At 46.8% G+C, this 20,341-nt stretch overlaps 8 protein-coding genes across 8 annotated transcripts; 1 reads left to right on the top strand and 7 right to left on the bottom strand.

Moving 5' to 3' along the window:
• Positions 1–942: 942 nt before the first annotated feature.
• On the bottom strand, positions 943–2,740 carry N7529_008475 (MDR family MFS transporter; the record flags this gene model as incomplete). The annotated part of the gene is made up of 3 exons (XM_057244002.1): positions 943–1,259; positions 1,318–2,461; positions 2,519–2,740. The coding sequence occupies 3 exons, from the start codon at positions 2,738–2,740 to the stop codon at positions 943–945; spliced, it is 1,683 nt and encodes a 560-aa protein (XP_057095540.1).
• A 735-nt stretch (positions 2,741–3,475) lies between these two features.
• On the bottom strand, positions 3,476–4,614 carry sha1 (putative calmodulin-binding protein Sha1; the record flags this gene model as incomplete). The annotated part of the gene is made up of 2 exons (XM_057244003.1): positions 3,476–3,816; positions 3,891–4,614. The coding sequence occupies 2 exons, from the start codon at positions 4,612–4,614 to the stop codon at positions 3,476–3,478; spliced, it is 1,065 nt and encodes a 354-aa protein (XP_057095541.1).
• Positions 4,615–6,289: 1,675 nt separating this feature from the next.
• Positions 6,290–7,165, top strand: N7529_008477 (CE1 family esterase; the record flags this gene model as incomplete). The annotated part of the gene is made up of 1 exon (XM_057244004.1): positions 6,290–7,165. One exon carries the CDS (start codon positions 6,290–6,292, stop codon positions 7,163–7,165), a length of 876 nt encoding a protein of 291 aa, XP_057095542.1.
• A 2,027-nt stretch (positions 7,166–9,192) lies between these two features.
• N7529_008478 (lytic polysaccharide monooxygenase auxiliary activity family 9 protein) lies at positions 9,193–10,146 on the bottom strand (the record flags this gene model as incomplete). The annotated part of the gene is made up of 3 exons (XM_057244005.1): positions 9,193–9,454; positions 9,509–9,752; positions 9,816–10,146. 3 exons carry the CDS (start codon positions 10,144–10,146, stop codon positions 9,193–9,195), a joined length of 837 nt encoding a protein of 278 aa, XP_057095543.1.
• Positions 10,147–11,596: 1,450 nt separating this feature from the next.
• On the bottom strand, positions 11,597–12,771 carry N7529_008479 (uncharacterized protein; the record flags this gene model as incomplete). The annotated part of the gene is made up of 2 exons (XM_057244006.1): positions 11,597–12,410; positions 12,473–12,771. 2 exons carry the CDS (start codon positions 12,769–12,771, stop codon positions 11,597–11,599), a joined length of 1,113 nt encoding a protein of 370 aa, XP_057095544.1.
• Positions 12,772–13,749: 978 nt separating this feature from the next.
• On the bottom strand, positions 13,750–14,290 carry N7529_008480 (uncharacterized protein; the record flags this gene model as incomplete). Its single annotated transcript, XM_057244007.1, has 2 exons — positions 13,750–13,758; positions 13,937–14,290. The coding sequence occupies 2 exons, from the start codon at positions 14,288–14,290 to the stop codon at positions 13,750–13,752; spliced, it is 363 nt and encodes a 120-aa protein (XP_057095545.1).
• Positions 14,291–14,915: 625 nt separating this feature from the next.
• On the bottom strand, positions 14,916–15,185 carry N7529_008481 (uncharacterized protein; the record flags this gene model as incomplete). Its single annotated transcript, XM_057244008.1, has 1 exon — positions 14,916–15,185. One exon carries the CDS (start codon positions 15,183–15,185, stop codon positions 14,916–14,918), a length of 270 nt encoding a protein of 89 aa, XP_057095546.1.
• Positions 15,186–15,893: 708 nt separating this feature from the next.
• On the bottom strand, positions 15,894–19,154 carry N7529_008482 (Pro-apoptotic serine protease; the record flags this gene model as incomplete). The annotated part of the gene is made up of 4 exons (XM_057244009.1): positions 15,894–16,046; positions 16,113–16,310; positions 16,396–18,666; positions 18,759–19,154. The coding sequence occupies 4 exons, from the start codon at positions 19,152–19,154 to the stop codon at positions 15,894–15,896; spliced, it is 3,018 nt and encodes a 1,005-aa protein (XP_057095547.1).
• Positions 19,155–20,341: the final 1,187 nt, after the last annotated feature.

Genomic DNA, 20,341 nt, shown 5'->3' on the forward strand with positions numbered 1-20,341 from the left:
TCCGCCCGCTCCGAGACATTCAAATCCGATACTATTATCAATAGCTTCGGAGCAGCTGGTCTAGTACCTTTTTCACCTGATCGAGTAATTACAAAGCTCAGTATTCGCCTTCGAACCCCGACCCCCCTCTCAAGTCAAGAGAGCGAGTGGGAACCAAAAACGCCTTCGAACTGTACACAATTACTAAAGCAGGCTACATCAATCAAAGCATTGCTTCATACGAGATCCCGGAGTCCTCCGAGCCCACTTAATAATGCGATAAACCATGTTCTAAAGGCCTGCCAAATTCAGATGCAATCGAGTGCTTTTCTGGAGAAAGAAGTACGCGGGTTACGAGCCGAAAACGAGAAAAAGAAGCAGAAGCGGACTAGTTCTCGAAGGTATATACCCTCGGCCGAGGGCCTCTCAGTTTTAGATACCTCAACATTAAATATGCAGGCAGAGGGAGTAATTGAACCACCTCCCCCTGGCCCTCACATAGCGGGGGAACCGGCTATTCGACCGCGGACGCGGCCCCCAGGGGGTGTGGAATATGCAGGTTGCCAGGGCATAGGAGAGAGACATGCCCAGATAGACCATTTCTTAGTTGAATAAAATTGATGGCGTTTTGGTTGAGATAAATGCATTTAAATTCAATGGGTTAGGCTGGGGTGGCGACTCGGGGGTTATGGCGGCTCGGTAGTTAAATACGTTATGCGGACCCTAATTTATTAGTTGAAATAAGTTTAAAGGTTGTTTCCACAGCATATGTGGCGTTCTTCATTTTTGCGCTTCAGATTGAAGCTTGGTATTATAGCAATTAACATCTTCACTCATGATTTCCAAAAAGTTGGACACAAACAGACTCGTATACTCATCAGCAAGAATCAAGATAGCCTGCACGCCGAGACTATCTACATCAACCCATCAGAGGACGTCGATATAAATCCTTTCTAAGAGTCTTTATGCCGCAGCTCCTCCGTTCTTGATAGCTTCGGTGTCCAGTCTCTGCCACTTTGAAGCAAGTGCTGTGATCAATAATGCAACTCCAGTTACAGCGATTGCCAAGGCAAATACTGTCTTCAGGCCGCTCATGTAGGCAATCAACACGCCAGGCATTTGCTCCGCTGTGAAGTTTGCTCGGAGATCTGTGGCACCCACCATCATAAGCAAGGTCCGGTCGACCGATGGAGCAGATGTGGTGATTTTGATGAGCATCTGGTTGAAGAAGGCAGATTGCGCGGCGGAGACAGCCATGGCGGCACCGACGGTTTGGAAGACTAGATCCCACGGTTAGCTTTGCGTAAGTGATGAGAGAGTGTGGTGATAGAAACTCACAAAGAATGATGGCAGTAACTTCTGGCAGATCCCCGGCACTCGCTGTGGCTTGTCCCACAATCATGGGAATTTGGAAAGCGAGACCGTAGCCAATACCAGCCAAGATCTGGAAACCGATCCACTTGCCACTTGGACTGCCAATATCCAGAGTATAGAGCAGGCCTGTAGCAACAACAGCAAATAGACTGCCCACGACTTGGATAGGAGTTGCCAGACCGGTGGCAGTGATAGCACCGCCGGAAGCAATGGTTGCCACCATCACAGCGAGGATCAAAGGTAAGTTTCGCACACCAGACTGCACTGGACTGACATCATCAATACTCTGGAAGTAGATGGGGAGGTAGTAGATCAGGATGTAGTAACCACCACCGAAGAAGAACCAATATACACAAGAAACGAGGTTCGTGCGTTGCTTGATCAACCGACCAGGTACCATAGCGCGATCCCCCTGCATGAACTCCCATACTCCGAAGGCAGCGAAGATGACGACGAATCCGACTAAAAGTCCGATGACGAGAGATGAGCTCCAAGAGTGTGTCTGTCCACCATACTGCAGGGCCAAAATGTAACAGATGATACCGCCCATAACCATAGCTACACCAAGAGGGTCCATCTGTAGCAGCTTCTCGCGGAAGGGAATGTCGATTGGCTTGGCGGCAGCTGGGTTCTGGAAAAAGAAGAGGATTATGAAGGCTGATACACCGCCAATAGGCAGGTTAATGTAGAAGCACCATCTCCAAGAGACACTACCACTGAAAGCGCCGCCGATCAAAGGACCAATGACAGATGCGATGCCATAGGATGCTCCAATGATGCCGGTGAACATCGGCCGTTTGGCGGGCTCTGCTGCGTATCCGAGAATGGTGTATGCTCCGGATGAGCAGCCAGCAGCTCCCACGCCTGCAATAGCACGTCCGACAATCAGAGCGTTCGAGCTAGGCGCAACTCCGCAGATCAGAGAGCCAACTTCAAATATGATGATGGCGGCAAGGAATGAAATCTTCAGCGAGAAGAACTTGTAGATCTTTCCCCACATTGACTGGAATCCTCCCAGGGTCATGAAAAAGGCGGAACCATACCAAGCGATGTCTCCAGTGCTATGAAACTGGTCGGTGATACGTGGGATGGCTGTGGCGATGATGGTCTAATATGACCCGAAGCTTAGCATTAGGTTTCTGGTTGGAAGTACAGGAAAACGTACCATATCAAGCGAAAGTAGAAACATGCTGATAACCAACGCGATCACAATGAAAAACAGCCGCAATCCCTTGGGATAGTCATCCTCCACTTTCTCAACAGAGTCACTTTCATGACCGCTGCTGCTGCTGTCCAAGGCATTATTCTTGGCTTCGTCACTTGAGTAAGAGGTAGGAATTGTCACAGTGGACATGTCCTTCTCCATATCATTCTCCTTTCCAAACATGCTGTTGACCAAGATCAATCGATGAAAATTATCAAAATTCTATACTCGGTTTGAATTGAAGACGGGAACACAATATCGAAAAGGTCCAAGGCACAGCAAGAAGAAGAGATAATAAATCATGGACCAGACGGAGTTAAGTGCCTCATCGGACGCGACAGGAGCCCGACAGACGAATCTTCGCGTTCTGCCTGCCTGCTTTGTCTTGAAAAGGAGCTGCCCATCTCGGATTCCGACGATATTACCCAATGCGGTTAGCGCGATGCCAGGATCGCGAAGTAGATTCTGTCGTTTAGCCGCATCGTTTCTTCAACAGGGATCGGTGGATCAGTCAAGCACAGGGGGTGTAAGCCACTTGTCGGAGCCCGAGACGCCGAGATACCGACTTTTTGGTTCGATGGATCATATCTGGCCGTGTACGCCGGGACCTTCGTTCAGGTAGTTCGGTCCGCATTATAATCACACCTCACTTACCCCAGGCTATTGGCTTTGTTGTGTCATCAAATACATTGGTTCATCTATAATTGCACAATGAAATAAGTCTTCTACACTGGGCATCAATGAACATACGAAGCCAATACTTTCATCTCAAAGCTTCATTTGCCGCAATGATTGCCCACACAGGTGTTGATAAAACGATGTAGGGATCTGAATGGTGAAGAATGAAAACTTGTAAGGGTATCACTAAATAGAAACAAGAGAAATGAAGTAGAGAAATGAAAGAAGAAAAATGGGTCTTCAGAGCCGGCGTATGCCCACGCGGCCGCGGCTTTGATGACCAGCGGATCGCCGAGCAGCAGGCTTGCGTCTGGGCGTCTTCTGTCGCTTTTGACTGGATCTGACCCTACACCACCAACGAGCGATCACCCCCGTCGCCCATTTGATTCTGACATTGGCGGCCATGGCGGACTGGCTCTCTTTTAGATGTTCCATGTAGGAGCGCCACGCTCGCTGGATGACCACAGCAAACTGCTCATGTCTAGGCGTGTGGAGGACCCATGAAGAAAGGGCAGTTGGGGCTGGAGCGGCAGACTCAATGGTCAGACTGGTGGAAGGAGCGCAAGGGCCTTTAAAAAAAGCTAGCAACTTAAAGTCAGCAATTACTCTAAACGACCCACCCTGCAGACGAGCTGAAACATGCCATTTGACTCACAAATCAATGCGCTTCGTCCCGGTCGCCTCTTGCACTCAATATTCCCTTTGAACATCCAGTACTGGCGGACAAGTTCTATCACAGTAGTTGCGATATAACTGCTTTGGAAATCTCGATTTGATTGCAGGAAAGCTCGCACATCTGTCCAACTTGAGGCTTGGCTTTGGGGGGCGACTGAAGTCTGCAGTCGTGGTTTCGGGACAATGGAATTATTCCCTCGGACTTCACCAATCGCGGTTCGGATTGCTGGCTTTTCGCGTGTATTTCTGGGTCTCATCTGGGAGCTTTTTGCGGAAGCATTCTTTCGTTCGGTTTGATGAGTCGTTCGACATACGGGTGAAAGACCAATCGGTTTGCTCTTCACGCTGAAATTGCCAGACATTCCAGGTGGGATATTCTCCTTGCCACTTCCTCTACCAGGGATATCGAACATAATGGCTCCAGGCTGGGGAGGGTTGGAGTTTTGCCGAAGAGGAGCTTTTCGAGTAGATGCTAACGACTTTGTTGTCCGAGGTCGAGCAGCTTGTGCTTTGGGGCTTTTGATCCTCGTATCTGCTCGAGGGGTTTGAATGGTACTTCGGACAGACGTCTTCATAGGGAGGGAACAATCCATGAAACTAGTGAAATCAGGGCAGTTATCGGGGAAAATGCATACTATTTCACGTCGTCTTGGGGTCGATCTTGATGAGGTGAGAGCCAATGCTTCATCGAGAAAGCCAGCCATAATGCCGAGTATTTCAAAGGAGAAGGAGAGATAACCTTGGAAAGCAATGAGATCAATAATGGGTATTGTATTCCCAAACGTTTTTGGTCTGTGTTCAGGAATGTGCAGAGAAGCGGTGAAGTTAATCAAGGGATCGACTTCAACGCGGGGGAGAGAGGGGTAAATCTCTATCAAGAATCTAGGTTAAATATACAACAAACATCAATATAATGTACATGGGAGATCGCGTTGTTTCGAACGATCGATAGGTCAAAGATGTGTTGACCTTCCAGGGTTGGTTGTCTAGGGCAACAACCAACAGCACGTGAGTGATGTGGGTCTGTCAATACTCCAGCTACACTACGTTGTAGGTCTGGGTGACGACGAAAAAAATACGATTATGTGTAGTCTTTGGCTCACTAAACCGTGGTTTTGTGAATACAGAAACCAAAGAGCGTGATATTTATTTTTGAATCCATCTTCCCGAGAAAGTATGGAGGGAGAGACGAGATCAAGCAAACTCCGTCTCAGACACATAACTGGCATCGCAAGCTCACTGATCATGCCTTTGCTCTCCCGGTCTTGAGAGCCTGAACATTTTCGACATGAAGATACACGGCCTACGAAGTTTTGAAACTGCTCCCCCGTAACCAAAAAAACAAAACTCAGCGTCACGGGTAAAGTAATGTCTATGCTCAACTTGCTGAATGCGCATGACAGGAACCCTTTCAACCGTTGCTAGTCTAGGGCTAGCCTAGAGAAGAGTGCATGTGTTGAGACTACTTTGTCTGACAACAAGGCTAAAACTAGGCGTGGGGTTTGACGCTGTTTTTGAAGGCCCTGTCGCTTCACGTTTTATTCGGCTCACGCACGGTTTTACTATCTCTTGTCTTGTTTTTAAGCCTACTTGCCAAAAGTTAGTCACACGACGTTTGGCCACGGAACTGCATATTCTGAACCGATAACATGAAACATGACAGGAGGTCATAGCTTGCAAGAAGAGACAGACATTTGACGCCCAAAATGTTTTTGGATCAGATCTAAATACACTTCGGCAGGAAGAATGCCTACCACTTGCCGGTATACGCTTGGCAACTCAATCTCTTGCAGGGTTTCATGTACTAAGAAGCGACATGACAAATAGGCTGAAAACCCAAGGTCTTGGCTCCGTTGACTAAGGTTTTAACCATAACGTCTGTTACAGCGTATGCTGAAATATAGCCTGATTAGGTGCACATGCCCACCAATAGGCATACAGACATTCAGAAGTTAGGACATGGCTGTCTATTCAAAACCTTTGACTGGAGCTTTGGTTACATGTGCTCCAATTTTTTGCTCCACTTTGTGCAGGGCGCTGATCTGGACCCTGAAAAGTATATTGCATCTCCTCTTGGCATTTCTCCGACCGAAAGAAACAACGTCAACATATCCCGCCCGTGTCTCAGCAATGGGTTTGTCCAGTCAATATCACTTTTAACCATGATCCTCAGTCACTGCACGGCATTTACCCGGCTACGGCTCGACCAGGCTTGTTGCTGTATCTGGAAAGACACCCGCCGTGGATGAGGAGTGTGGAAACGGACTTCTAACCATTCGAAGAATGATCATCCAGGGGTCCGTTGCTATTTGGGGCAAAATTTCGGTGACCATGTTAGCTGTCCAAGCTTGAACCTCACCAAGCACTATATAAATGCCCATGAAGCCCGATCTACTCTACCTCCAGTCCACCACAATTCCTTCATCTATCATATCGTTCTTCCGTCAATACAAGATGCTGCTCTCTACTATCTTGACCTTGGGCCTCCTTGGCTCAGTCAACGCCGCTTCATCTTCAGGCTGCGGCAAAACCCCCGCTCTTGCCAATGGTGTCCACAAGATCAATGGCCGAGAGTACATCCTCAAAGTCCCTGATAACTATGACTCAAACAAACCACATCACCTTGTCTTTGCCCTTCACTGGAGAGGTGGCAACATGTACTCCGTCGTCAACGGCGATAGCATCCAACCTTGGTACGGCCTCGAAAGCCGAGCGCAGGGGAGCGCGATCCTGGTGGCTCCTAACGGTAAGAACGCCGGCTGGGCCAACAACAACGGCGAAGATGTGGCCCTCATCGATGCTATCATCAAAGAAGTTGAGAGTGGACTTTGTGTGGACCCGAGCTCTCGCTTCGCGACGGGCTTCAGTTGGGGCGGTGGGATGAGCTACGCACTTGCCTGTTCGCGGGCGAAGGAGTTCAAGGCTGTGAGCGTGTTGAGTGGTGGTGTGATTAGTGGATGTGAGGGAGGTAATGACCCTATTGCTTATTTGGGGATCCATGGAATCAGCGATTCGGTGCTGCCCTTCGACGGAGGTGTGAATCTGGCAAATAAGTTTGTTGGAAACAACAAGTGTCAGCCAGCAACTATCAGCAAGCCGTGGCCGGGAAGTGGCAGTTCAGTCCGAACGGACTTCCGCGGGTGCTCCAAGCCGGTTTCGTTTATTGCATATGATGGGGGACATGTTGGTGCGCCTTTGGGTGTTCAGAGTTCTCTTGCTCCCGATGCTACCTGGAAGTTTTTCATGAATGCCTAAAGTCGGTGGTAGTGCTCGATAGTTTTGTTGACTTCGCTGGGTGTTGTGCCACTAGCTAGGAAATGTAGTGAATAGTTTACTACCTCTTCAAAGAATGTCTGTTCTCAATCGGAATTGAATTGGACGATCACTGTATATCCTAAATTATCTTCTTATATTTTCTTTCACGAGTCATACATATAATTTTGGAATGATGACTGTTTACATAAGTGGACGTTTCCTAGGATAAACATATTCGGAGGCTCTTGATTCGCGCTTACGTCTTCTACCTCTAACAGGACAGGTTCAAACATGACCATTGTCAACTTCCTCCGAGTATCTGCTTTAAAGAAGATCGATTCTGCCCTGAATTGTGCAGCGTTGCCTACTATATTCATGCCGAAGTTACTTTCGAATGCGGTGAAAAGCTCCACATCGGGAAACAAAATACAGCTTCTTCTCTTATACCAGGAGAGGCCACCTTAGCTCTGGGTTAATAACGGCAAAACTCTGCTTCCTGACATAACTCGACTACGAAAGACACTTTGGGCAGCCAGTACATATCGGCTTACACTGCACTCTCCTTTCCAAACCCTGTATATTAAAGATGAGCCAATCACAAGCCGTAAATCCATGGGGACTTCGAGAAGAAACGGATGGAAGTGGAATGATATGATTGGACGGTAGCCTAGGTATGGGACAGCTAAGTCAGTCTTGGGGCCCAATTTATTGAGTCATAAAGCAGTACAGTCTTGTTTTCTTCTTTTGCTATTGGCATGCCGTGAAATTCACTTGGGTAACCACTACCGGAATGAGCTAGACGCTTTTGAAAAAGAGCAAAGGGAGGCAAAACCTATCTTACGTTGGGAAGTTGGTATTATTCTTCCAATAATCTTTATGTATGTTAGTGCTCGGGGATATATGATTGTCGACGTATTTGTTGGTTTGCGCCGACTACCAATTGGCGCCTTCACAACTTTTGAAGTCACGGATATGTTACCTCATTGGTGAATAGATACCTTTCAATGCTTTTGCATTTCGTTTCTCCTCATTGTTCGAGACTTGAGTTCCTGATGTGATGGGAAATGGTTCCAATGTCGATGTGCAAAAGTTAATTAATACCAAAATACCTACATATAAACCTCGGCAGTTTTATCTTCGTTATCAAGCTCTTCGCCACTGCGTTTGTACAACATAGATAGACACGCTTTTGATTGGTAGTTGGCTGTGAAAGAAAATCCAGCTAGACATAGACACGAAGTCAAGCAGCCCAACCGGCCATCGCGTTTTCATCGTGCCATATCTTTGATCGACGTACAAATGACAGTAGGAGGCTGAGCAAGAGTAAGTAATATTCCATCTAAAGTCTCGGCGAATGTTTAATAGAAAAATACACCTGCATATCCACGTCCTTCATTATTTGGTACCAAGTCGAACCTAATTGCTTGTGTCATTCTGCAATCCTGGATAGTCTTGTCGATCCTTTGCTATATCAATGTATGCTTCCATCCGCTCATACCTATTGATCTGTCGTTCTGTCATGCTTCGCCGTGGCCTCCAGAAAATCAAAGACAAAACTCAGCTTTATGCCAGACAGTCTGATAGCTTTCATTTGGATGTTCTAGGCTCTTGTTGGGTTAACTTTTTCCTCTTTGAACTAACCTTGGCCAGGACTTCGCCTATATTCAATGCTTCTTGACACCGAGAGTGTGAGCAGCAAATATCAGCAAGCAGGCGCATCACATTCTCATGTTTAAATACAGGTGAGAGTATCGAAAAACGAATCAAATTGAATTCTACACTGTCCAGGACCAGTATAAATACCAAGATATTAAAGCAACAACGGCAATAGTCTCAGACAGCGGCTCTCAGGCCCAACGCACCGAATGCGGCTTAGCACTTTCCCTATAATTCCACCTAGTTGAAGGGCCGAGATCCATTCTAGCTTGTATTGGATTTGCAGTGACCGCTCACAAAGTGAGAGACAAACTTGTTTGAAATGGTCCCAATGGTGAGTCCTAATCACGAGGCTCAGTAGCTCCGTTGATCTAGAGGCTGCAGCTGGATTTGATCGAGCTGTTAGCTGTAGAGGGAGCGGCGGAGCTCGAAGTGGATGTGGAAGATCCACTGCCGTTCCAAACATCATCACCGATAGGTGTGTTCGAAATGTCAACCTCAATTTCATCGGCCGTGTTGACCCAAAGGTTCAGGCCATTGAAGAGCTTCATAGAATCATCGTAAAGTCCAGGGATCTTATAAGTCAAGCTCGGGGAGCCGTTGCCGGAGCCAGTGACCTTGACTTGAGCACAGCTATATGCCATCTTTAGATACAGATACCAGTCAATAGGATCGTAGTAAACTTACCTGTAAAAGAATTCTGCCTCATTGGCTTGCGCACCATGGAGACCAATGTGCTCAGCACGAACGAGGTACTCGCCAGCCGGAGTGTTGGCAGGAATCTGGAACTCGAGTTCTGACATACCATAGGTACACCAGGCGTCCTTGGTAAGGTCCCCTTGTTCGTTGCAAAGGGTCTTTTCCCAAATCTTGAACCATTCGCCGTCACCTTCATACTCCTGAACGTTGCCGGAGGGTGCCTTAGACATGACTGTAGAAACAGGATTAGCTAGCGCACTAAAATTGGATCAAAATTCCGAGGACTCAAACTTACAGACTTGGCCGGGTCCAGGATGCGCGATAGAAGTATCGTAAAACAGCTTCATGGCAATTGTGTCGCCAGCTGCGACCTCAGCGACCTCAGTTTTGGCAGCATTCGAGAAAGAGCCCAAATTACAGCGGAAATCGGGGTCATTGGGCGTCAGATTGTCGAAAGTATTCGTAAACTTGGTGGGCATGTAGTTCTTGCTTCGAGTAGTCTGACGGATATACTGCCAGTCACTCGATGCTTCACCATTGATCACCAGCTTGCTGAAGATGTAGTGAGCCGAGGCGGTCTGCGCCAGCGCAGCGCCCACGGCAAACACGGAAAGGAATTGCTTCATGTTGACAAGCAGAATGAATGAAAAGATTGTGAAAGAGAGACTGGACTTGAATGAAGAAAAAAAAAAAAACAGGGAATGTTGCGCTGATTGAAAGCTCCAACAGAGCTTCTTAGGTATTTATACTTGGATGGGAGATATATACTCATGCCCATTGGTCCAATCTAGCTGGGAACATTGCACCTGTCACCTCTTAGTTCCATATACTTGATACATCATTGACCTGTGTGTTTGTTTGAGTATGAGACAGCTCTCGGTAGAACGGGCTTGGCCAGACCCTTAAGCCACTAATCTTGAGAAAACCCGCCTTGAAGATGGTAACACACCAGCATGGGTTCTCCAAATTAGACAAATCGATTCAATGGTTCCTCAGTCGCCATTATGCGGGTGTGATCGAAGTACATGTGGTTATCCTAAATTGGCGCATCCAAATGATAGCATAACCTATTTTGAGTGGGTATGGAGTGCCAAGAAGCGCTTACAGATGTTGAAACAAATATCACCGACGTTTTTGCGACCACTACAAAAACCACATCTGATTAGAATGACATGGACATCAGCCAAAGATTTATTTGTTTTACTGGCTCTCGGGCAAAGGATTGTCCGTAAACTTAGAATAGTGAACCGTGGTAGGGGCAACGAACATTAGGAGCTTGAGCTTGTTAAACAGAACAATGTAGACCAGTGTCAAGATTCTATGATATGACACGGGCCGGAGACTCCGCGAACTTAGAGATGGCATTTCCAAATGATCCCCCGTAACCCTTAATATACAGTCAGACCCCTAATATAACTGAACGGTAGTAGGCACGAACCTCATTGCCGAAGGACCCACATAGATCCGCTTTCTTATCAATTTCATGAGACCCTGAATGTTCCTATGTGGACGTTATTACAAATCTTAAGACCTCTTCTCAGATATGTATGACTCGAATATAACGAGATTAATCACGCCTCTCTTCTCAATTCTCCTCCAACTAGCTCTTTGTTATTGGAGATTCAATCAGCCTAGAGTAAGCATTGTGTACAGCGAGCTGCAGGCGATGTTGAGTGAACAAAGTGAAATTTAAGTGTCGGGTAAATTCCTACAAAGTATCCACTATTCATTTGTAATTCCTTAGTCATATTTAATCCCTGTAAATTGCCAGAATCAGGGATGATTGGAGCTACTGTAAATGTCGGATGCTATTCTGGCCTGACCAATAGAAATGTGCAAACGTCTGGGTTTTATTATTCCTGAGTATGGCAATTTATTAGGATCTAAAAATGACTACTGAATTAAAAATAAGTAGTGGATACCCCCTGGAAATTCACCCGACATTAAACTCTAAGAAAGAGCAATCTGCACCTAGAGTGACAAACTCCGAGCAGAACAGTAGAAAGTGACAATAGCCCGACCAATATTGCAGACGGCATCGTCAGACAAGGCAAAATAATGTCAAATGAATCAAGCCTAGGTCATCAACGAGTTCCAGGTATCAGCGGCCTCCTGTCCGGTCAGACCAGAAGTGGCCTGTTCGGCTGCATAGCACTGGTCAATAGTGGCCTGTGGTGCATTACACGGGCTCCTAAGACGGTTGCAGATGAGATCCTCCGGAGTGCGGATGTCCGGCGCGGAGCCGAATGGGAAGTCAGCCTGGTTCTCAGTGGTGTAGGAGTAGTCGGTACGTCCATCCAGACCATATTCATATAGAATGGTCGGGTCCGAGCAGGTTCCGTAGTCCAAGCCGGCACCGCCAGTGTTCGAGCAGTTATCAGCAGTGACGGTGGTGGTTACCCCTAGAGTCTCAGTCTTGGTCGCAGTAGTGGTTTCGGTAATGACTTGACTATTGGTGATGGTGGTGGTTACCCCTAGGGTCTCAGTCTGGGTCGCAGTAGTGGTTTCGGTAATGACTTGATTGTTGGTGATGGTGTCGGTTTCATGGTCAGTGACTGTCTCGGTCCTAGTCCTAGTCTCTGTGACTGTGGAACCTGGATCAGTGACAGTCGATGCTCCAGTAGTCACGGTGGAAGTGACGGCTGGACCAGCGGACGTGGTGGTAATGGTTTTAGTAACTGTTGGACCATTCGCGGTAATGGTGGTGACATCTGTTGTTGTCGTCGCGCAGTCACTAACTGTTTCGGTGAGCGTGTCGGTGACGGTCTTGGTGGGGCGTGTATCAGCGGTGGTGATAGTGACAGTATCGGTAGTGGTGACAGTCAAAGTGGCAGTCCCGGAACCATTGCCGTCAATGGTAATTGTGATAGTTGCCGTAGGAGTCGCGGTGCTAGAGGCCGGCATGAGATATAAACGTACTGAATATATCATGACGGACAAATATCAACTCACCAGTCAGTGATAGTCTTCGTCGTGACAGTACCAATCCAGCTACCATCTCCGCCATTACCTTTACCACCACTACCGCATAAGTAATCACCACCCTTGTGCTTATGAGAGCCAACATCTCCAGGCTGACCATGTCCCCAAGGCGCACTAGTGTCGGTATTCTCGAGCTCGGTATAGACGTTTGAGTATTCAAACTCCCCCGCTGAAGGCAGATTTCCACCTAGTGTAGGATGGGCAACGGCGACGGGAATAGCCCGCAGAAGCAGGGCAGAGAGAGCTAACATAGCAGCTCGGGAAGGCATAATTACGACTTGAGTTTGATGCAGGTCGAGAACGAGTGGAATAGTGGGTTTCACGGCATAAAACGGAAATGAAAAGTAAGGACTGGAGATCTGAAGTTGGAAAAGAATGTATGCTCGTATGAGCCTTTAGAAATACGAGGCTATATATACTGTTGTCGCCATCAATACCATTGAGGTTGTGCTTGTAGATGTAACATGACTCAGGCATCCATGTCCACGGATTTTCAGATCGGGACATTATAAAACAAATATGTTAAGAGGTATGCTTGGGTGTTGGTTTGCACAGGGGGAGCAATGTGGCTGGTTCCAGAAGAAACCCTATGTAGGAAGTTCCGAAGCTTTGACCACATCTATCGCGAAAGAATTTTCCAAGTTTCCAGTCAACGTATCGAAGTAGACATTAGGATCACCTAGACATTACAAATGTGTACCCTGGTGTTTCCTTGTAGCTGTATCAGATTTTTGGGTATCTCATGCCATTTTGAGGATCCCCTTCTACTTGCGTGGTATGTTCCAAAGAAACTGTATCACAAAATGGGGTATCCGTAATCTTTAAGGTGTAAAAATTTAGCTTGCATCCTGATGAATAGTGGATACTGCAATAGCTCATGAAATAGGAAGAATGATGATGGATAAATCTATCTAAGATAGTGGCCTGGATGTTTATTTTATATGAGCATGGCCGATATGGCAGACATAAACACACATTCCCCTTTTTGGTAGTCACTTTGCTTCTATGTGGTTGATCAGTCTATCTAAGGGAACAGCGCCGCCAGTGCCCAAAGCCAATCCCTCCGCGGTATATACTCGGAACTTGCCGACACTATCCAGGGGTCAAATCCAGGGTCCACAATTTTACGCCAAGTACTGTTCAATTTTGATTGAGGTATAACTAGCTCGATGGACCTTATTAATGATATATTAGGTAAACGATTAGAATTAAAAGTTTCTTCCCGTTTTATACCGGTCGTAAATTACCTAAAAGCCCTATTTGTAATGGGTAGATCATGTTAAGATATATCTCGGATAGGTCCCGGGCCGGTGGTGGCTCCGGGCAGTAAGGGAATATAGTGGAAACTCTGGCATGAAAACCGATCAGGTTATCATGAGTGGTCTTTTTGGTGAGTGCGCCATTAAGAATGTTAGTGCATCAGTAGGGTCTTACCCCATTGAAAAGAAAGCCACGGTCGAAAGAAACACGCCCATACATGATGTCCTCTCTATAAGTCATCGCAAGATTGCTGGTCACCAAAATTTGAGTCTTGCGGTTCTCGTTGATCTGTAGAAGCGGAAAAGACACAATTCCCTGGTGCAACCATTGCTTAGGAGTCATGGTCACTGTCGTTTCACCTGCTTGAATAAGGTCAATGATGGCATCGATGAGCTGCAGGTCAGACAGATGGCTTTCTTCGCGTACTTCCACATTCATCCACTCGAGGAACGTAACATCACTATGGTCTTCAATGATTGGGAGACCGTTCTCAATGAACACAGTTCGCATGCGATTGGTACTAGTCATTCTAGAGGGAATGATGATTATGTGATTTAATCGAGCTTTTCCGATGTATTGATTAGGATTCTTTATGATTGCTAAACTGTCCGCCGTTTTGCTCGATGTTAAGCTGCTGTGATGATGAGAATATCTTCTTGTCGAGGACTTCGAGTCCTTTTATAAAATATATGATGGTAGATCAGAGTAGGTGCCTTCTATTCGACCGCGAACAAAGCCTTTTGTGCTTCTTTCTTAAGACAGCCATATTATATCAAGAAAGACGTTCAAAGCACAATGATCAAAGACTAGGTCTTTATAACTTCTGGTGACTCGAAATAGAAAGGCCATCCAATCATTGTAATCCTTGCCAAAAAAGAACGACTTGGTTTAGATCTTTGTTATCTACATGCTTGTCGTTTGTTATTTGTCGTATAATTAGTTAGGGAAGGCTATTTGGCAACATTCGTAATATTTGTGCCTCAAATGTCTGTAGATCTGAGTACCTGAACCTGGCAGTGCATAGCTCTACCCAGGTATATACATTTAACTTTACTTTTACAACAGGAATGTGTCACGTCCAGTGAGTAGTGTCCAGCAGAGCAACAATCTTCGTCCTTGGCATTCAACTCATAACCTCACGGCGACCACCACTTTATTTCCATTTCCCCGCATCTTCAACTCCCTTCGCCACCTGCTTTGCTCCATCCTCGAGCCCGGAGCCTACACTTTCTAATACGTTGCCAACTGGCTCGCCCGCACTTCCCGTTGCGCTTGTGATAGTGCCGCCAACACCTCTTCCAGCGGCTCCAGTTATTCCACCGAGTGTGCGAGTGACTCCGCCGACCGTGTTGCCAAGTGTGGATGTAACGAATTTGGCAGCGCCAGTAACGCCTTTGTCTTGGTTGGACGTATCGATAGGCATGATGGCTTTGGCGTAATTTGTGGTAGATGGATAAAACGTACTTGGATATTAAAAGTCAAGTCAAAGGAAAAGATGTGATGTAGAGTGGGTCAATTTGAGTAGCAAGAATGAGTGGCAGAAAGTGTCAGGTGAATTTCCAGAGGATATCCACTATTTATATGTAACTCATTAGTCATGTTCAAATCCCTAGTTATTGATTGCCAGAACCAGGGATAACAAGAAACACAGATTTCGCGCATTTCTATTGGCCAGGTCAGAATAGCATCCGACAGAAACTGTCACACACTCTGGACACCTCACACGTCAGGCAGAAACTCTGCATAAGAAATCAGGTTAGACTTGGATGCCTCAATCCCTAAGCCCTCTCCGTAATAATACATCACCTACGTGATTCCGGTGATCATATATATTATGAGACTATATTGGGCATCCCATCGTACCCATTTGACTCTAAAAGTATCACACGTTCATTCAGCTTAAGTGAAAAACCAAGAGCAGAAGGATTGGTCGGGGGTCCAGTTATCGTGAATTTGAGGACTTGTATCCGACTGAGGATAGACATAACTAGAGTTCTTTTGTTCGTTGTGAGAGAGTAGTTTGGTAGTGATAACAAGTTTACCAGTCATAGTTTACAGGGGCCGTCATAAGATTCCATCGGCTTATATTATTATAGATGCCTCCGGCGCCTATCATTAAGTTGTGGCTCATTTACTCCATATTAACCATATTCCATCCGCCTGCATGGATGTCCTCGGTCACTGCATCTGACGAGATGTCGACCTTATCCTTGATATTGTCATAAGAGACGATTCGCCAGCTGTTCAAAACCGAAGAGTCTCTCACGTACTCCTGCATGGGAAACTGGAAAGGGCATTATTATTAGCGCTTCCGTGCTCTAGGATGATAGTAAATACAACGGCGGCTTACGTAGTGATCATTCTTCTTCATGGTAACCACCGCTGGCCTGTCGATCAAGTCCACAGTTCGCAGCCGGAAGTAGGTGTTGTCGGGTATATTGCTAACCTCCTTCACGAATTCATCAAGGGTGGGGGTTGAGACGCCATTGACAGTAGTGATGAAGAGCGCACCCCGAAGCCCATATAGACTGGACGGGGAACCTTCGCACTATATATATCGTAGGAAATCATTAATAATAGTCCATAGGTTTCAATAACTAGTGAACTCCCGAGGAGGTCGGGGTTGAACTCACATTCTGGCTCACATAGACCTCGCTGTGAAGCTTAGAGATCTGCTGCCGCACAGCGTTATGAGGCTTCTGTAATACGGCACCACAGAAGAAAACCACGCGATTGGTCTCCAGATCTTCTATCGGAACGGTTGTAACTCGAACATGCATCAGTTGACGCTTGCGTACAATCAATGCATCGAGGAACTTCTTCTCGCCCATCATATTTAGTTCTGAAACACGAGTTATAGGCTGATCATCCAGAGTGAGAATTATATCAGCCTCCTGGAAGCCGTCGGTCGACACGTTAGAGATATGGTCTCCTAGCGGACATCCAACCCTTCGGATCATAAACAGCTGATGACGCAAAGAACTGGTCTGCCTAGCCTTCTGAATCCACTCTTCTGGAACACCCATGAGTCGTGCTTGGTCTATTTGCACGGCGTCACATTCTATATTTAGAATGCGTAAATTCAGAGCCGTACCGTCTTCGATATTGGAAGTGATCCGAAGGAGAGACGGTATCGCTAATCCGAAACAACGGATGAAGTCATCTCCGTTAAAGTCCATCCATAGAGCTTGTACCATACCATCTTCGCTCACTAAGACACCGCCTTCAGATCTGCTACCTAACTGCGTGTCCACATTGATTGCATCTAGATTAATGGCTCGGTACTTGGGAGAATGTATGAAGGCAGGTATTGATGTAGGCTTGATCTCAGTAACGGTAGTCTTGGACACGAGGATATCGGAAGCTTCGTCGAGAGCGACGAAAAGTGTTTCCTGTCCCAGCTTGAGATGCTCACTGCTAAAACGAGCACTTTGTAGAGGGGCTTGTATAAGGCTGGGATCGTACCGGATGATAGTATAGTTCTGCGACGGATGTAGGAATACAACTTGGGCGTTGATATTAATTGAGTCGGCGACTGTGATATTGATATCACAGAGTCCATGGGGCACAATAGTCCTTGAAACGACGGCTAACCCGTTTTCGGCATTAATCACTAGGCCAAAGCCGGCCTTTGTCTTCATCGGGCAGTTGTCAAGCTGCAAAGGTGGAGTGCATTTCACACTGATAATGCTGCGCATAATTTCAGCGACGCTGGACGACACGTCATCTAAAGAGCTTAATTCGGCCTGATAAGGAATGGGAACTCGAGCAGAGATCGCTCCAGCGAGGTCTGAAAAGTCCCAGAGACCAGTCTCATCATTACGGACTGCCAAGCGCATCTTTGGGTGCCAGTGGCGGTCAACGTCAATCACGCTGGTTTTCTTCGTGTGTAGATCATGAAATTCGCGATACGAGATCACTATGCGAGCCCTATCCGGTAGTGTTTTCATCACCTCAATAAACTCATCTAGATTCGGAGTTGGCCGATGATCAATCGCATCAATAATCACGCTCCAACACCTTGAAAGTTGGAACGAGCCACTAGGCTCATTAAGGTATACCCCACGAATCGGAACCTCATGCTGGCAGGCGAGTTGGTACGAAAGGTCCTGGAAAGTGGCACCAGCAACCTGAACGAATCGAGCCGGAGTAATATCATGGAGGTCACCAACTTCGCATTCCACCTCGAGGTCTTGCCCTCCTCGCTGCATTAATAGCCGGACGGGCTTACCACTACCAACGTTCGTGTCGAGAATTTCACTCAGGCGGATGAATTGCGTCAGAAGCTCATTGTTCACCTTCAATAAGACATCCCCCTCTTGTATTTTCCCATCTCCTGGGCCTTCGGGAATAATAATATGAGCGACTAGCACGTTGTTTTCGGTGGGGGCGGCTTTCCGGACTTTGGCCTCCCATTCGGGCGTCAACCCAAGGCGGCGACATTCATCGAAGGGCCTTAGACGCCACACCGTTTGTAGAGTCCCTCTGGTGATCGGTTTTCCTTGGCGAATGCATTCTAGCGTCCGGAGTGGTCGATCCAGAGGCAAGAAAAAGTTGGTGGCCGCGTCAGTTCGGCCAGCCGCTTGCAGAGCGATCGCGTGGCCTTGAATATTGACCACCGGACTCCCAGAGCTACCACCACTCGACGAAGTCGCCGCCTGGATGTAATTTGTATTGAAATCGAAGGAATGCGGCGCATTCCGGTCCAACAGACTGATCACCCCCGATTGAATACTTAACTTCTCCCCGGCATCGTTCCCAATCAGTCGGATTTCCGTGCCTACTTGAGCTTCGTTCGGACGTAGTTGGAGCTCCGTGACTTTCATATAGCGAATGACCTTCGGGTCAAATTGAAGGATACCAAAATCATGAACTGGGTCTCGATATACGGGCCGGACGTCACACTACGAAGTTCGAAAAAAAGAAATCAGAGAAACGTTACTCTCTCGGCTCTTGTTTATAATCCATGTATATTCTCAACCGTGTGTTTGCTTACCTCTTCATGGTTACTGAAGATACAGTATCCATAGAATGGACCGGCCGAGACCACATGGCGGTTGGTCAAGATATATCCGCGCGTTGCATCGACCACAAAGCCGGTAGCCTCCGAATTATGGGCACTCTCACTGTCAAAAGAATATGCCTGACAATAATGGAGGGCCACAACACTTTTGACTACCGTCTCCACGGCGGCTTCCCACTCTGCCGAGCTGTCTGGCAACGGACCCGGAAAGAGTCTGTGCTGGGCATCATCATTCTCCGCTATCTCACTGACGATGCCGTCGAGTTGAGGAGAGCCGTCATATGCGAGGTGACCTGTAGGCCGCTCTGCTCTTAGCTTGATAGGGGTGTACTTGTACTCTGCATCAATATCACTGTTTGACACCTCCATGATATAGGCAAATTTCTGAATAGGTTGCGCAAGGGAGTCGAAGAGATTGATTTAGAAGCCAGACAGCAGAACACGTCAATAAAAGCAAGCAAATCTAGGAGACAAGTACTAAGATTTGGAAGGTGACCGATCAAGAGTCGATGCAGGGATCAGCGGTGCCCAAGCTGGCGACCGGCCGTCGTTTTAAGGCCCGAAGCGCTTTTGTGACGCATTCTGCCCCCGCATCTAACAGAGCATGCTCAATAGCAACAAGAATAGCCGACTGCTGGTATGGTTAATGAGGGTTATTCATCTTGAGGTTGGCCCTCGCAGTCGATAAAGAGGGAATGTGGTATAATAGGTTCTCTTGTGTTTTCGCCGAGGCTATGGCGGGTGACTATGCATGATGCGTGGGAATCAGTGGCCAACCATCACGGGAATTAATGCCCGGCGGTTATAGAGTGCGATGGCTTTGCTGCATCGATGGATGAAAACTTGAAGTGTTGGTGTTGTTGGTCCTGAGTCAAGCAGGTCCCACGGACCTTCTGCCCGAGTGCTCCTCTTCTCACTAAGCGCCAATGGCCATGAGAGCCTTGCGTCAACTTCTGGCTACCCCTTAGTTCTCACTAGCGTTTTCTGGAAGTGTGACCTCGGAGAAGTGTGCTATTCCCTAAGACACATCATAAATACGAGAATTTACAGCTTCATATCTCCACAACCATGTGTATTTCAAATAAGATGTCTTCCCACCATTCTACTTTATATCAAGGCCTAACTATCTAATTCCTAATACGATTGTGTTTAAGTAGATATAAAGGGGAAATGGTGAGAATATCAGATGTTCCCATTGATAGCAATTACCTTTTGTATTTATTTCCCTAATATACTTGATATTTGATATTGTAATATGTATATTATCAATCCAACATCGCTAATCAACCTCTTTCTATCATAGCTATCAGATATAGGGACCTCGGCGCTAAAACTTAGCTGTAGTAAGACCTCCAACTATAAAGCTGACACAATTGCCTAACACCCCTCAAAATAGATCGCTCGTTAAGGTTCCTTGTTAGATTAGTGTATTTAACGGGTAAGACACTCCCGCACAATCGCTATTCTTTAGCACGGTAACTTCGACAAGGACTAGTTTTATAGTGCGCATGTTTCCTGTGATATCATTGTTGATTTGTTGATAACTATTGCTGTAT

The sequence above is a fragment of the Penicillium soppii genome (genome assembly GCF_028829465.1).
Source record: "Penicillium soppii strain IBT 18220 chromosome Unknown utg000006l, whole genome shotgun sequence".
NCBI classification, from domain to species: Eukaryota; Fungi; Ascomycota; class Eurotiomycetes; order Eurotiales; family Aspergillaceae; genus Penicillium; species Penicillium soppii.